General features: G+C 53.5%; 1 protein-coding gene across 5 annotated transcripts in view; it reads left to right on the forward strand.

The window, feature by feature from the left end:
• The window catches only part of PRDM11 (PR/SET domain 11), a 94,365-nt gene that overhangs the window by 31,083 nt on the left and 48,335 nt on the right, over positions 1–14,947 (forward strand). For 2 of the 5 annotated variants that reach the window (XM_043910078.1, XM_043910103.1), the window contains exons 1-4: positions 3,901–4,415; positions 5,023–5,147; positions 5,483–5,586; positions 6,146–6,408. In XM_043910078.1, the coding sequence (XP_043766013.1) occupies positions 5,029–5,147; positions 5,483–5,586; positions 6,146–6,408 (486 nt within the window). In that variant the 5' untranslated portion in view covers positions 3,901–4,415; positions 5,023–5,028. Of the gene's footprint in view, positions 1–3,702; positions 3,875–3,900; positions 4,416–5,022; positions 5,148–5,482; positions 5,587–6,145; positions 6,409–14,947 lie in introns of those variants that run through there. The other 3 variants (XM_043910086.1, XM_043910111.1, XM_043910096.1) reach the window with 3 other exon arrangements.

The following is a 14,947-nucleotide window of genomic DNA, read 5'->3' on the forward strand; positions in this document are numbered from 1 at the left end:
TTTCCTCTCCTCTCCCTCTTCCCCTCCAGTGTTCATTCTCTTACTGTTGCCTACTTCTCCCTCCTCTCCTTCCCCGCTTTGTCTCTATAACCTCCCTCCCCTCTCTCCTCCCTCTTCCTGCTCACTCCCTTGCCTCTGGCAGCCAGTTTACTGTTAACATCTCTTATAAACCCTTAGCACTTGGCTCTTTCCAGGGCCTTGACCCCATCTTTGTCTCATTGATTTCTCTGGGCAATTTTGATTATTTCCATTTTGCCAAGGAAGACACTAAGGCCTACAGCATTGAAGTCACATGCCTGTGGTTGCACAACTTGTGCTTTACACTTATTATCAAATCCAAGCTCCAGGCCTCAGGAATCTAATTCCCTCACACTCTCACTTTCCCTCACTGCCTCTAGATAACAGCCTCGCCCACCTTGTCTCGTAGAGGTCATGAGAAAGTGCCCCAAGAAGAGGGTTCAAAACAATAACCCACCCACCCTGTCACCCCCTTCGGATCTCTTATAGGGTTGAGACTGTCAATGGGGACAGAAGGACATATTAGTGGAGGTGGGGTGAGTTAAGACATGGGTCATTTGTCCATCAATTCCCTTGACAAATATTTATTGAGAATGTGCTACATGGTAGGCAAGGCTGAGACCAGGTGAGGAAAGCAAGTGTAAAATTTAAGGAGGCACTCACTCTCAGGTACCAATCCTGCAAGTGCATGACCCTGAAAATGAGAGCTTCCTTAACATTTATGCCCTAGTATCTTGCTTGTCTTTCACTTATTTCTGCCCAGATGTCAGGTACTGTTACAAGTGCTGACCATTAAGTGGTGAGCAAAAAGGCCTGCACTCTTACCTTGGCGAGCTTCTAATCTATTATGGGAAACAGATATTAATCAAACAATCATGTTAAAAAGAGACTGTTCTAAGGATGACAAGGGCCATGAGGAAAGGGACATAGGGCTAGAGAGGGTATTATGGGGGGTGGCAGTGAGGGCTGAAGGATGGTAAGAGTTTCCCAGGTGAAATGCAGATGGAATACAAAGCAAGTTCACAGGCTCCCTGGCAAGGTGGAGCATGGGGGACAGGTGGAGGGTGGTGTACAAGTTGAGGATGGCATACAGGTGTAGCTGGGGGTAGGCAGAGGGGCTAGAACAGGAAAGCTCGATGCAAAATGGTCCCCACCAGTCAGTTCCTAATAGAGTGCTAGAGTTTGCAAATGACTGGCTTAAATCCAATCAAATGGAGAGAATTCAAAGCCACTCCTTCATAACATCACTCATACCCACCTGCCCAACGCGCTTGCTTCAGTTGATGCGCAGAGATGGTGACCAGATCCCTCCAATTTCATCTCCATCCATTTAACCCAGAGATGTCTGTGATAGAACTTAATACTTGCCACATTTTCCCGATGAAGAAATGGGAGCACAGAGAAGTTAGAAAACCCACTGTCTTAGCTTGGGTTGTCATAACAAAATGTCATAAACTGGGTGTCTTAAACAGCAAACATCTATTTCTCACGGTTCAGGAGGCTGGGAAGTCCAAGATCTAGGTGCTGGCTCATTTGGTTCCTGGTGAAGGCTCTCTTCTTGGCTTGCAGACAGTTACCTTCCCACTGCCCTTACCTGATGCAGAGAGAGAGCAGGAGGGAGTCAGAGGAAGAGCACTCTGGTGTCTCTTCCTCTTCTTAAAGGGCACCAACCCTATTAGATTGGGGCCCCATCATTATGGTCGCATTTAAACTTTATCACCTCCTCACAGGCCCTATCTCCAAATACAGGCACAATGAAGAACATTGAGTCCTTAACACCTGCCCAGGGTCCCAGAGCCAGTCACAGAGGTTTGAACACAGGCAGTGGATGCTGGGGACCCAGACTCCTAAACGCTAGCCTAACTGGCTCAGAATGTGTTGTGTGTGAATGTTGTCCATCCAGTTGAGAAGTGCGCCTCACAGCAGGGGTGTTCAGTTCAGTTCAGTTTAGTTCAGTCGCTCAGTGGTGTCCGACTTTGCAACTCCATGAATCGCAGCACGCCAGGCCTCCCTGTCCATCACCAACTCCCAGAATTTACTCAAACTCAGATCCATCGAGTCGGTGATGCCATCCAGCCATCTCATCCTCTGTCGTCCCCTTCTCCTCCCACCCCCAATCCCTCCCAGCATCAGGGTCTTTTCCAGTGAGTCAACTCTTCACATGAGGTGGCCAAAGTATTGTAGTTTCAGCTTCAGCATCAGTCCTTCCAATGAATACCCAGGACTGATCTCCTTTAGGATGGACTGGTTGGATCTCCTTGCAGTCCAAGGGACTCTCAAGAGTCTTCTCCAACACCACAGTTCAAAAGCATCAATTCTTCAGTGCTCAGCTTTCTTTATAGTCCAACTCTCACATCCATACATGACCACTGGAAAAACCATAGCCTTGACTAGACGGACCTTTGTTGGCAAAGTAATGTTTGCTTTTTAATGTCTGCTTTTTAATATGTTATCTAGGTTGGTCATAACTTTCCTTCCAAGGAGTAAGCGTCTTTTAATTTCATGGCTGCAGTCACCATCTGCAGTGATTTTGGAGCCCCAAAAAATAACTGACACTGTTTCCACTGTTTCCCCATCTATTTCCCATGAAGTGATGGGACCAGATGCCATGATCTTAGTTTTCTGAATGTTGAGCTTTAAGCCAACTTTTTCACTCTCCTCTTTCACTTTCATCAAGAGGCTTTTTAGTTCCTCTACACTTTCTGCCATAAAGGTGGTGTTATCTGCATATCTGAGGTTATTGATATTTCTCCCAGCAATCTTGATTCCAGCTTGCGCTTCTTCCAGCCCAGCGTTTCTCATGATGTACTCTGCATATAAGTTAAATAAGCAGGATGACAATATACAGCCTTGACGTACTCCTTTTCCTATTTGGAACCAGTCTGGTTGGTCCATGTCCAGTTCTAACTGTTGCTTCCTGACCTGCATACAGGTTTCTCAAGAGGCAGGTCAGGTGGCCTGGTATTCCCATCTCCTTCAGAATTTTCAGGGATCCCTTAAAATTCCATTGGGTCCACCCAATGGGTCCGCCTTGGACCTATAGGCCGAGTCCAGAACCCACCCGGGGTTGGTGATTCCAATGATCCTTCTGGAAGAAGACTGGGCTGAGGGTGTGGCATGGAAGTGAACTAGTCCAGACAAGACGCTTACCTTTGGGGGTCCTCCTGTTTCCAATTTACTCAGGGGAGGCCCCAGACTCCAGTGAGGACGTCACCAGGAATGGCTTGTGTGACCTTGGGGAGTCAGTTGACAAACTTCCAGCCCCAGGTTCCTGCCTCAGTGACCACCCCACCACCACCCCCACCCCCCCGAACCCCTGCCAGCATCACTGGAGGCTGGGAGCCATTTGGTTGGCCAGCCAAGATCCTGGCACGAGGCCCTTCGCGGGTGCGGGTCGCCACCCGAGGCCGCGCAGGTGGGGAAGGGGCGGGCTTGCGGTGCGTGGCTGGCAACTTGAGTGTCGGTGTCGCTCTAGCCGCGCCGTAGGCCATGCCGAGTGGACTGCGGAGGCTGGGGGTGGCGGGGTGGGGGGACCCAGGGGGACCCGCGGCGGGCCACGGGGCCTAGCCTCCCCAGCGCTCTCATCCTCCCCAGACGCCCCGCCCGGCGCCCCGCGGCCCGCGTAGGGGCCGAGCCCCGCGGGAGGGGCTGGAATCCCTCCCGGGCGGGGGCCCCCCTCCCGGGCGCCCGCTTCCTCCCGCTCCCCGCGCGTCCCCCTCCCGGCCGCCAGCCAGCTACGTGCCCCCGGGGCCGGCAAGAAGCCACATGCCCCCGCAAGGAATGCCGGGCCCGGCGGGCGGGCGGGGGGCGGGCGCCGGGCAGGGCCGGGCCGGCCCGGGAGCGCCCCGCCGCGAAGGTTGGTGAGAGGGGGCGGAGGGCGAGCCCGCGCCCTTCCCGGTCCCCAGCGCCGCCCCTGCGCCCGGCCGGTGCGCCGCGCAGGCCGGATCGCGGCATCTCACACTTTCCCCGCTGGACCCGCGGCCGGGACGACCCGCGAGCTCCGGGGGCGGGGGTGCCCGGGGGACCGGGAGTGGGGGGGGGAGGCTAGGGCGGGGCGGTTCGGCCGGACCCGGGCCGCCCGCGCCCTCCCCCCCCAACACGTCCCCGCCGGCTCGGAGAAGGGGGCAGGCCGGCACGTCTCCCCACACCCCTCCCCGCTGCCGGCGGCTTTGGGGCCCCGGTGGGGAGCAGGGGGCTGATTAGCAGAGGAGCAGGGGTGTGGCCAGCGGGGCCCCGGGTAGTGAGTCACACACGCTGCTCGCCCAGTCCCGGGGCCGAGCGCGCTCGCAGCCCGAGCTGAGCGCTGCCCTGACCCGAAGAGTGTCCCCGGGCTTGGCATGAGGACCCTGGGGTGCCAAGGGAGGGGCTGAAGCCCAGCGCGGTGGTGGAGGAGGGCGGTAAGCTGCGGGCTAGGGAGACTGCCCTAGAGAGAGCTGGGTGGGGCTTGGAGCCAGGGCCGCCCACGCGGGGACCCCCCGCCCCCCACCAGGCCCCGCCTGTACCTGCTCTGAGCTGGCAAAGCGAGCCCGGCTGCATTCCCTGGCAGCCCTGGGTGAGGGGCTCTGCAGCCAGGCGCTCAGGGCCCGTTTCATCTGCCTGCCCCGCTTTGGCCCCCGGTGGACTTGAGCGGATCCCGCCCCTGTTCCCCCCCCGTTGCAAAGTTTTGTGCGGAGGCTCCTATGGGTCCCTCATACCCTTTGCCTCTGGGCTTGGGGTCCAGGCTGTGCTTCGCAGCCCTGCCTCCTGGCCTGAGCGCCTCCCGGCCCCTGACCCCATGGGGCTGGTGGCTCCAGTCGTCCCCAGGACCAGCCCGGGTAGAAATGGCATTTCCTCTTGGCCCGGCTACAGCTGTTTTTGTTGTCTGTGTTCTTAAGCGCTTCCTCTAGGGATGGCAGGGAGGGTAACCAGACTCCATGGGACCCCCGCTTTGCCCTCTCGCCACTCACCCCTCTTCCCCTGTCTCTTTGATCCTCTTCCTCTGCCGGTCCCGCCTTCGCCCCCCAGGACAGAATGACTGAGAACATGAAGGAGTGCTTGGCGCAGACCAAGGCGGCGGTGGGGGAGATGGTGACGGTGGTGAAGACGGAGGTCTGCTCACCGCTCCGGGACCAGGAGTATGGCCAGCCCTGGTGAGGCCCCAGTGTGGGGACAGGCGAGGGAGAGGGGGGCATCGCCTGGCTGGGTTGATTGGAGACCCTGGGAAGTTGCCCTGCTCTGGGCAACTCCTAGGACCAGGGGTGGGCACGGGCTCTAGAAAAACCCAAGCAGTGGCCCAAGAAGGCCCGAACCCAGGTCTCAGGACCCCTATCTTTCTACTGTCTGCTGCATCAGACAAGCAGGCTGGCTGGGGTTCCTCCACCCGCCCCATCCTCGTGGCCTTCTGGCCAAGTTCTCGGCTTCTCTGCCCACCAGCCTCTCACTCTGATGGCTTTGTGCTTTCTCTACTGGCCCCTGTCCTGGCCAGCTCTAGGAGACCAGACCCCTCAGTCATGGAAGTGGAGCCCAGGAAACTGAAGGGAAAACGTGACCTCATCATGCCCAAAAGCTTCCAGCAAGTGGACTTCTGGTGTAAGTGGAGCTTGGGGCTCTTCCTGATCACACCGACCGTCACCCCCACCCCCCACCCCATCTCTGCTTGGGGGATTTGCAGAGGCAACTCTGATGCGAGGCCCTCACCTATTGTGTGTAGCAACACAGGTCCAGGCCTCAGTACATCCTCACCCTTAGCCGCTGAGGTCTCATTCTCCAGGGGAGGACCCTGAGGTTTGGTGAGGGTTAAGGACCTCCTGGCTCAGCTCCCCCGGCTCACAGATGCACACCCATCTGACTCCAGTCATGACCTTTCTTCTGTTTTTTCAGATTTGAAGCAAAGGGGGCTAGTGGCTTCCTTGGCATTGGCAGGTGTGTCCCTTGAGTCGCCAGGGAGGGGAGCGGGGTATCGCTGCTGAAGACTCAGGGGCCTGTGGCTGCTGGGGTGGGGCCAGGGCTGGGACTCGTGAGCCTCGTGCTGTGCGCGTTCCACTGGTCTACACCGTCCTCGGGGTGGGTTTCTCATCGGCCCCTCAGCCTCCATGGGGGGCTCTCCCTGCAACAACTGAAGCTCTCTTTCCTCTTTCCGCCCCTCCAGTCTGTGAGTCCTGCCAGGAGTACTTTGTGGATGAGTGCCCGAACCACGGTCCCCCAGTGTTTGTGTCTGACACGCCGGTGCCCGTGGGCATCCCAGACCGGGCCGCCCTCACCATCCCCCAGGGCCTGGAGGTGGTCAAGGAAGCCAGTGGGGAGAATGACGTGCGTTGCATAAATGAGGTCATCCCCAAGGGCCGCATCTTCGGCCCCTATGAGGGGCAGATCTCCACCCAGGACAAATCAGCTGGCTTCTTCTCCTGGCTGGTGAGTGTCTCCTGGGCTGTGCCTCGGTAAAGCGTGCCGGGAATGCAAACAGAAACCAGCAGGGGGCGCCATATGCTGGCCCGGCCTGGCCCCAGAGCTTTTCTGCCATCACTGCTGGGCAAGTGGATGATGGATCTTGCCGGCCCTTTGCCCCTGTGACCCTTGGTGTCTGAGGGCCATTCAGAGGAGCCACCTCTGTCAGCAGTCAGCAGAATCAGTGGTGGGGCGATTTCTCCCTGAATCCTCCTGTGTGTGTCTGGAGGACCACTATGTGACATTTACAAAGGCTTTACCCAAGCCCTCCTCTGGAGTGGATGACCTGGGGCTGGGGGTTGTGGGGATGCAGAGCATGACATTCAGCTAAAAAAGCAGTAAAGTCCAGAGCTAGAGGTAAAGCCTCCAACAAGACAGGCACAGTCCCTGCCCTCAGGGAGTGGATCGTCTGGTGGGGAGGGTAGGCAGTGAACAGATACATTCACACGTGACAGTTGTGGCTTAAGGGAGAACACAAGATGCTCTGGGGACACAGGGAGATGGCAGCGTTCACAATGCTCTGGAATTTGGGGCCTGGAGCCCGAGTTCATTGTGTTAGCCTGGTTTGCTAGTTACTATCTAACGTGACCTTGGACCAGTCATTGAACCTCTCTGTGACAGGATAATCATAGCTGATGGTGAAGATGAAATGCATCGATGCTGCAAAGTTCTTAGAATTGTGCTCGCCTCTAGCAAGCATGCAGTGAATATCAGCTATTGCTGTTATTGTTCTTGGCCTACTTGAGGGGTTTGGGCAAGATTTCCTCTGGTCTGAGACTCAAAGAATGAGTAGCAGTTAGTCAAAGGGGGATGAAAAATTGCTCCCTGTAGACAGAAGAGCTGAGAGAGAGGGACCCCAAGAAGTCTGGTAGGACAGCAGCAGTGAGCCTGAGAGGCAGAGAGGCGAGAATAGGCCGGGGAGGGAGATGGGGACCAGATATGCTGTGTTTCATAGGCCATGAAAGTGCATCCTTCATCCTGCGGGCCAGGTAAGCCATCCGAACATTTCAGACAGAAGTGTGACCTGGAAGGTTGCAGAATGGAGAAGTGGGATTCTGGGTAAAAGGCTGGAGTGAAGATTCATATAAGGAAAGATAGCAGCTTAAACTCAGGTGCTAGAGGTGGAGATGTTTGAGAGAGATTTAAAGGGGAGAATTCCTAAGATTTGTTGATGGACAGGATGTGAAGATGAAGAAGAGGGACTTTCAGATTTGAAAGGAAAGCTGATCAAAGGTGAATTTCAGGCATCAAACTTGGACAGAGATGGGGGACATGGGACAAGTAGGAAAATCATTCCTTAACCATTTATGAGAGTCTCCTTTGTTCCAAATACTGGGCTGACTCTGGGGACACAATGGTGGACCAGATCAGACATCAGTGCTCCCTTCATAGAGTTCACTATGGGAAGATGGAATGAATTAAGGAATAAGATAAGTAAATGTAAAATGATGACTCTGAAAGGTAATGAAGAGATGGGGAGGCTAGGAGAAAAGTGATCAACAAAGGGATTAGATGTGGCCAGAAGTCAGGAAAGGCTTCCTTATGGCTGATCTGTGATTGAAGGAAGAGAATTCCTACCAGGTGATGATTGTGAGGACTGTCAAGATGGATGCAGCAACATGAGCAATGGTCCTGTGGCAGGAGAGAGCATGGTACGTTTGCTCACTTGGGAGGTCACTGTGCTTGGAGTGCAGGAAACCCAGGGGTCTGGAAGAGACAGACATGGTCATATAGATCCTAGCAGGCCAAATTGGGACTTTTGTTCTCTATTTTAAGAACAATGAGGAACTTTCATTTATGTTTTAAAAAGGTGAGTTCGACTGCAGGCTGGAGAACCGATGGGGTAGAGGCACTGGTCAAGAATGGACATCCGGGGGACTTCTCTGGTGGTCCAATGGTTAAGATTCTGCCTTCCAATGCAGGGGGCCTGAGTTCAATCCCTGGGTCAGGGAAGTAAGATCCCACATATTGAGCAGTGTGGCCAAAAAATAAATAAATGTAAGAATGAGCGTCTGCACCCCAGTCAGAGGGCTGTGGTCATTCTCTAAGTCGGCGATGGTGGAAGCTTGGGCTTGGGCGGGGCAGAGACATAGAGACAAATGAACTGCTTTGTGAATATTTCAAAGGTAAGGGAGATTTCTGTTCTTCTGTTCTTCTGCCTCCAGGTCAGGAATGGTGTCTTTCTGTGAGAAATGGGGACCGCCAAAAGGAGACTGGGTTGAGGGGAAGATCCTGATTTTGGTTTGAGGGCTTGTTGAGCTTGGAGTGATGTCAACATATCCAAGTGGTAATATTGGTGATATCAACTAGGAAGTTAGATTATGGGTTGGGATCTTGGAAAGGAGGTCTGGAAGTGTCACTTCATGAGTCACCTGTGCCTACGCGGTCAGTGGGGCCAGAGGGCTGGAGGGCAGTGCCCAGGGAGAACCGGCTGAGTGGGAGGTGGAGAAGCCTACGGACTAAGCTTTGAGTAACTTCACCAGTGAACGGTCCAGAAGGGGAGCTTGATCCTGCATGGGAGACACAGCAAGAGCCGCCTGAGAGGTGGGATGGCTGGAATATCCAACAGTGTCCACCTGGGCTGAGAAGCCAAGTGAGAAGAGGGCTCAAAAGTACCCACTGGACTTAGTGCTGGGGAAGTCACTGGTGATTTTAGCAAGAGCTGATACTATAAGACCATGGTTGCCAACCTGGGGTAATTTATACCTCCTGCCCCCTTTCTGGGATAATTGGAAATGTCTGGAGACATTTTTTGGCCATCACAACTTGGGATCTAGAAGGAAGAGGCCAGTGAAAGTGAAAGTCACTCAGTCGTGTCTGACTCTCTGCAACCCCATGGACTGTAGCCCACCGGGCTTCTCTGTTCATGGGATTCTCCAGGCAAGAATACTGGAGTGGATTGCCATTTCCTTCTCCAAGGGATTTTCCCAACTCCGGGATCTAACCTGGGTCTCCTGCATTGCAGGCAGATTCTTTACTGTCTGAGCTACTGGGGAAGCCAGGGATGCTGCTAAACCTTTGATAACGCACAGGGCAGCCTCTTACAACAAAGAGTGGTGTGGCCTCAGTTGTCAATAGATCAGGGTTGAGAAATCCTGAAGAGTAATGAAATAAGAACCTCATTAGAATGGAGGTGACTGGTTTAGTCACCTTTCAGAAGTTTGATGAGAAGTAAGAAGTGGGGGAGAGACATAGGAAGGGTGATGGCTATGGGAAGACTGGGGTTAAGGAGGTTTTTGTATTTTTTAAAATGGGGTGACCTTTATTCAGACAAATGCATCTGAGTTGGCTTCTAAGTCTCAGACACAGGTTAACTTTACTTAGGTTTCCTTGATTGTATTTTAAGTTAATTAATTTATTTTTGACTGTGTTGGGTCTTCACTGGTGCATGTGGGCTTTCTCTAGTTGTGGCGAGCGAGGGCTGTTCTCTAGTTGTGATGTGCAGGCTTCTCCTTGGGGTTGACTCATGGAACACAGGCTCTAGGTGCATTGGCTTCAATAGCTGTGGCACACGGGCTTAGTTGCTAGTGGCATGTCGGATCTTCCTGGGCCAGGGATCGAACCTATGTTCCCGGCATTGGTAGAAGGATTCTTATCCATTGGATCACCATGGAAGTCCCTACAGGAGTTTGTTAATGAGACTTTAACTTCCTTAAGAAACCCAGTGGAGGAAGTCCTGCTGAATATAGAGATAGGCATAATAGGTAAGCTTTTATGTTACCTGAGAAGGTTCACATGGAGACATTTGATGTGGAAAAGAGGTAGATCAATGTTTTTTTCTGCCCCTGGAGGACTGTCTTAGAGCTTTGGAGCTGATGAAGGGAGTTAACTATAGTTGATCAAATGATGATTCTCCAGAGATGGCCAGGTCCCTCCCTGGAACCCGTGGTTGTGTTATCTTATATGGTAAAAGGGACTGAACATGTGATCAAGTTAAGGATTTTGAGATGGAGAAATTATCTTGGGGTACATGGGTAGTACCAGTGCAGTTGCAAGCATCTTTATAAGAGGAGGGCAGGAGAGGCAGAGTCAGAAAGAAAACACTGGAAGATGCTGTCCTGCTGGCCATGAAGATAGGGAAGGAGCCAGGAGCCAAGGCATGCAGGCACCTCCAGAAACTAGGAAAGACTCGGAAACGATTCTTCCCTCATGCCTTTTGAAAAACACTCAGCCCTGCCAACACCTGATTTTAGGATTCCTTACTTCCAGAAAAGCAAGACAATACACTTGTGTTATTTTAAGCCATTGTGTTTGTGGCCATTTGTTATAGCAGTAGTGGGACTCTAATCCAGTGAGCTTATGTGTTTTGGAGGGGATGGCTGCTAAAGTGTGTGGAGAGGTGGGGAGAGGTAGCCTGAGACAGAGGAGAAGGTGAGTTCAGGCTGGGGTGGGGAGAGCTGGAGGTGCCCACGAGATGCCCAGGTGGAGCTGTCCCGAGGCACATGGGTGTGTGTGGGTCTGCAGCCAAGGGGGGAAAGCCAAATGTATAAACTTACGCAGCCGAAGCCCTGGGAAGGGATGGGCAGAGGGATCAGTGCTGCAGAGGGCGAGAAGCTTGAGGCTTGAGAGCCCATTGGCTCGGGGGGCGCACAGGTCCTGGTGTCCTTGGCAGGGACAGTTGCACGGGTGGAAGCCACATTGCTGTGGATTGAGGTGTGAGTGGGAGGTGAGGAGGGGAAGCCCCCAAGAATGATAGGCTTGTTTGCAAAGTCTAGCTGCTAATTGAGCAATTATTATATGCCTGGTGTTTACCACATTCTTCCTCAAAATAGTCCCGCAGGTGGAGGTGGCTGTCCTTCTTGATGAGGGTACTGGGACTGAAGAGGTTCAGTAAGCGACCCCCCAACTCCTGTAGGTAGTACCTGGCAGACCTTGGGTTCCTGCAAAGATAGCCTCCTTCTGTGATGCCTGGGGCTTTAAGGAGTTTTAAGAGTTTTAAGGAGATGGGCTTTAAGGAGTTCCTTCGTGGGAAGATATGTGGTTATGTAATTCAATTCAATTTAGCCTCATAGAGCAACTCCCATGTACTGGGTCCTTCACAGGAAGTTCTAGAGGTAATAGAAATGCACGACGTTTGCGCTCTGTTCTTACGGAGTCTGTGGTCCAGCGACAGGGAGCAGGGGCCAAGGTAGACGAGAGGGGAGGAGGCCTGTTCCCGACCCAGAGTGTTGCTGATGGTCCTGGTGCTGCGGTAGACAGGAGGGGCGGGGAGAAGAGGAGCTGGTTTTGGCTGGCAAATTGGGGGTGGGTTTTGAAAGATGGGTAGGAGTTCAGTAGAGGAGGCCGATGCCTTCTCAGCCTGTGGAAAAGTCTCAGGGGAGAAAATCTCATACCCAGAGAAGGGATAGGGGGATCCCTTTCTTTCCCACCAAAGTCTACTCCTGGGATAGCCCAGCCAGGCAAGCTTGGAATCTCTAAAGCAGGCATCTTCCCCAGGTTCAGGGCCAGGCGTGGGTCTGGGGTCTGGAGAAAAGGGAGAATAGGAAGATCTGGAGTTTGCAGCCTGGTCCTAGACCAGCTCTACCTGTCAAGGGTGGGCATGGCCTGCAGTTCAGGGGCGTGGCCAGAGGCAGCTATGTTGCTCCCTTGGAGATTCCTTCCAAGGGCCTCTGAGCTGTGCCAGGGGCGTGGGTGTAGGGATGGTGTGGCTGGAGGTCACTGTACCACACTGAGACTTTGACTTTTGTGATGCAGGGACATGAGAGGTGTTGAAGGCCTGGAGAGAACAGAAGTACAAAATGGCTTGAACAGTGCCTCTGTGTGTGTCTGTGTGTCTGTGTGTGTGTGCACGTGCGTGTTCTCAACTGGGGCCTCAGCTGGGGCAAAGCAGGAATGAGGAACAGCTTGCTCAAATGATGGGTTGGCTGAATGGTGCGAGAAAAGGACAAATGGCCTGAACCACGGCCCCAATTTTGGACCAGGATCTAGAAGCCCCACTTCCTGAATAAACTGCATTCATGTGTCAGATCCTGTCCCAAAGCCATACTTGATCTTGCCTGTTCTTGACCTTCTGCCTGCCTTCCAAGGCCCTGGCCTCCATCCAACAGAACTCATTTCCTTCCATAACTCAGTATGTAGAGTCTCAGTGGAAGCAATGGTGGTGCTCTCAGATAAGCGTAGCCGTTTATGTTTATTGAACACGTACTACATATCTGGCTCTGTGCTCGACACTTCACAGCGTGATCCTATCTGATCCTAGTGATGCCCCTGTGAAGCAGGTGTTAGTCTATCCATTACTCTGCTGAGAAATCTGAGGCCTGGAGAGGAGGAGTCATTCCGCACACAGCTGAGATTCGAACCTAAGCAGTCTGACTCTAGAGCCCACTCTCTCATTCAGCCTCCTGGTCCTTTCCACCTCCCTTACTTGTCTGCCCTATTCCTGCCTCCTGGCCGCGGTTGACTTTCTTCCACTCATCCTTCCGGCCCCAGTACTAGGTTCCTCTCCTTCTCCCCTCAGCATGGAGGCAAGCTGGTCGCATTGCCTACAATGTGATGCAGGGATGGGGCCCAGACTGAGATGAACCAAATGGCCATCTCGACTTTCTATCTCTCCTTCAAGGCCTGACCTCCTCGGAAGGAGTTTTATTTGTTACTTTTCGGCCGCACTGGGTCTTCGTTGCTGCCTTCAGGCTTTCCCTGGTTGCTGGGAGCACGCGCTTTGCGGCAGTGTGCTGGCCTCATTGTGGTGGCGTCTCTTGTTGTGTAGCGCCGACTCGAGGTGCCCAGGCTTCAGCAGTTGCAGCACGCGGGCTCAGTAGTCTTGGCGTGTGGGCTCCTAGGGTGCGTGGGCTTCAGTAGTTGCAGAACACAGGCTCAGCAGTTGTGGCTCGTGGGCGCCAGAGCCGGGACTCGGTAGCTGTGGCACATGGGCCCAGGTGCTCTGCAGTATGCGGGAGCCTCCCGGACCAGGGATCAAACCTATGACCTCTGCACCGTGGGTGGGCTCCCATCCACCGCGCCACCAGGAAGTCCCTCGGAAGGAGTTTTGCATTCACTTCTGGGTGTTTAGAAGAGAAATGCCCCTTCCTCTACTTTCTCATCTCCCTGGAAATTACAGACTCCATAAATCACTGCCAGGCTTGCCAGGCTGCCCTCAGACACTACACAGGCCGGAGACGATGCTTGCAGGCGTGAGGTGCCTGGGGAGTACCAGGCAGCCATGTGGTTTGGGAAAGAGGCAGAAGAAAGAGGAGTCCAGCACAGGGTTTCTATTTAAATGTTTCACTGAGGCCCAGTCTGGTTCCAGAAGGGATTTAGGGCAGCCTAGCAGGATGTATAAAATATAACACGATAGCATATTAAAACTGGGAGAGACAGAAGAAAGAAAAACAAGGGTGGAGATCCTAAATGGAGCCAGGAATGAGGCTAAAAATGCATACCATAATGACCTGTGTATGCACTTTTAGCTATAGAGGCTCCGAATTTGGCGGCCACTGGGAAGAGGCAAGCTGACTTGGCTACCAGTGCTTTCTGGCCATAGCGGGAGAAGTCCCAGGTAGCTCCCAAGGAGGTCTGCTTCTCTGGGTGGATCCTGGGTGGGAGACTTCCCAGGGCTCCTTTTAAAGAGGACGCCGTGTGGTAGGATCGCTCCCCGGCTATCAGCTAGTCTCTCCGCCTGCCAGACTCCTACTGTTCTGGGGAGAAGCAGGGGTTTCAGGGTTTTCCATTTTGGCTTCCATCATAAAGTGGAGATTTATTTTAAAACTTAAGATTGGGTGTGCGAAGGCTTGTGACACGCCCTCCAGAACAGAGTCTGAAAACCCCGGGGTTGATGGGAGAGATGAAGTGTGAGCAGGTGGTTGCAACAGTGCAAGATGTCAGGGGAGGCAGGCAGGTCTGACCGGGCTTGGGGGTGGGCAGGGCTCAGAGAAGGGAAGAGAAGAGTAACGGGCTGGTCCAGGAAGGGAAGAAGGCACATTTGAAGCAGGTCTGGCTTCTCTGTGTGTTTGAGAATCTGAGCAAGTGTGTTTCATGCCTATTTGCTGATTTCTATTAACTCTTTATTCTGAAATTTCAAACTCTACGAAAGCATAAGAATTGTATGACCAATAGCCACGCCCCCTGCATCTAGCTTCACCTGTTGCTAACATTTTATAACAATTGCTTCAGTCTCTCTCAGTATGTCCTGGCTTCCCTGGTGGCTCAGATGGTGAAGAATCTGCCTGCAGTGCAGAAGACCCAGGTTCGATCCCTGGGTCGGGAAGCTCCCCTGGAGAAGGGAGTGGCTACCCACTCCAGTGTTCTTGCCTGGACAGAGGAGCCTGGTGGGCTAGTCTATGGGGCTGCAAAGAGTCAGACGCCACTGAGTGAGTAAGCACCACACAGCACAGCATAGCTACCTTCAGGCACGTGCACACACACAGACAGACACACAGACACATACACACAGACACACACCGACACACACACACATACACAGACACACACCGACACACACACAGACACACAGACACACAGACACACACAGACACAGACACAGACACAGAGAGACACAGACACACACACA

This window comes from Cervus elaphus, chromosome 1 (genome assembly GCF_910594005.1).
Source record: "Cervus elaphus chromosome 1, mCerEla1.1, whole genome shotgun sequence".
Taxonomy (NCBI): domain Eukaryota; kingdom Metazoa; phylum Chordata; class Mammalia; order Artiodactyla; family Cervidae; genus Cervus; species Cervus elaphus.